The sequence below is a fragment of the Orycteropus afer genome, unplaced genomic scaffold (assembly GCF_000298275.1).
Source record: "Orycteropus afer afer isolate SDZICR_OR568_19922 unplaced genomic scaffold, OryAfe1.0 scaffold00539, whole genome shotgun sequence".
Taxonomy (NCBI): domain Eukaryota; kingdom Metazoa; phylum Chordata; class Mammalia; order Tubulidentata; family Orycteropodidae; genus Orycteropus; species Orycteropus afer.
Window position 1 is genome coordinate 782,251 of NW_006922126.1, and position 1,108 is coordinate 783,358.

At 53.4% G+C, this 1,108-nt stretch overlaps 1 protein-coding gene across 1 annotated transcript in view; it reads left to right on the forward strand.

Annotated features, from left to right (window-relative positions):
- The window catches only part of TMEM175 (transmembrane protein 175), a 20,334-nt gene that overhangs the window by 318 nt on the left and 18,908 nt on the right, over positions 1-1,108 (forward strand). Inside the window, exon 2 of the mRNA XM_042782948.1 lies at positions 16-54. Within this exon, the coding sequence (XP_042638882.1) occupies positions 16-54 (39 nt within the window). The remainder of the gene's footprint in view (positions 1-15; positions 55-1,108) is intronic.

Below are 1,108 nucleotides of genomic sequence, written 5' to 3' on the forward strand. Positions count from 1 at the left end.
TCTCTGCTCTTGCAGATCCTGCCTGTGACCCACACGAAGATCTACCCAGAAGAGGTATCTAGGAGCCGCCATCCTGTCCGTAGCCTTGGCGGTGAGGGTCCAGAGACCCGGTCGCCGCGATTGGTCTCTGACCTGGTCCTATTTGAGGGACCCAGGACTGCTTTGGTCCGGACAAGCCAGCCCCACATACCCTGTGCTTCAGAGACACAAAGGGCTGAGGGGAGCCGCTGCTCGGGCACGCGCCTCACCCACAGGGAAGGGGAGAGTCCTGGGGCTCCTCCCTCAGCGTCACCAACTTGGCCCCTGCCCTGGCAGGTCATGAGCCAGACCCAAGAGGTCCGAGTGCCAGCCAGACCCAGGCCCGGCCCTACAGGGTAGAGGGTGGCTGTAAAATGGTAGTGGTGGTGCTGGTTATGTGTTGTTGAGTCACTTCTGACTCTTGGTGACCCTGTGTACAACAGAACGAAGTATGACCCAGTCCTGCACCAGCCTCACGATCCTTGCCATACCTGAGCCCATCGTTGCAGCCACTGTGTCACTCCATCTTGTGGAGGCCCTTCCCCTTTTTCGCCTACCCTCTGCTTTACCAAGCATGACGTCCTTCTCCAGGGATAGTCCCTTCTGACCACATGGTCAAATTAGATAAGAAGAGGTCTGGCCATTCTCGGTTCTAAGGAGCATTCCGGCTGCACTCCTTCCAGGACAGACTTGTTCATTCTTCTAGCAGTCCATGCTATTTTCAGTATTCTTTGCCAACACCACAATTCAAAGGCATCAACTCTGCTTTGGTCTTATTCATTGTCCAGCTTTCACATGCACCTTAAGTGATTGAAAACACCATGGCTTGGGTTAGGCACACCTTAGTCTTCAAAGAGACATCTTTGTTCTTCAACACTTTGAAAAGGTCTTTTGCAGCAGATTTGCCCAGTGCAATATGATGTCTGGTAGTGGTGTTAACAGTGTCCAGACCTGTCAATTTCAGGAGGGACAATGGCCAGGATCAGCCCAAGTCTGATCCCTATGGGGTAGAGGTCAGACATACCTCCTCTCTCCAACCTTTATGCCAATTCTGCCACCAGCCATCCCTCCCACAGCACTCTACTTCACT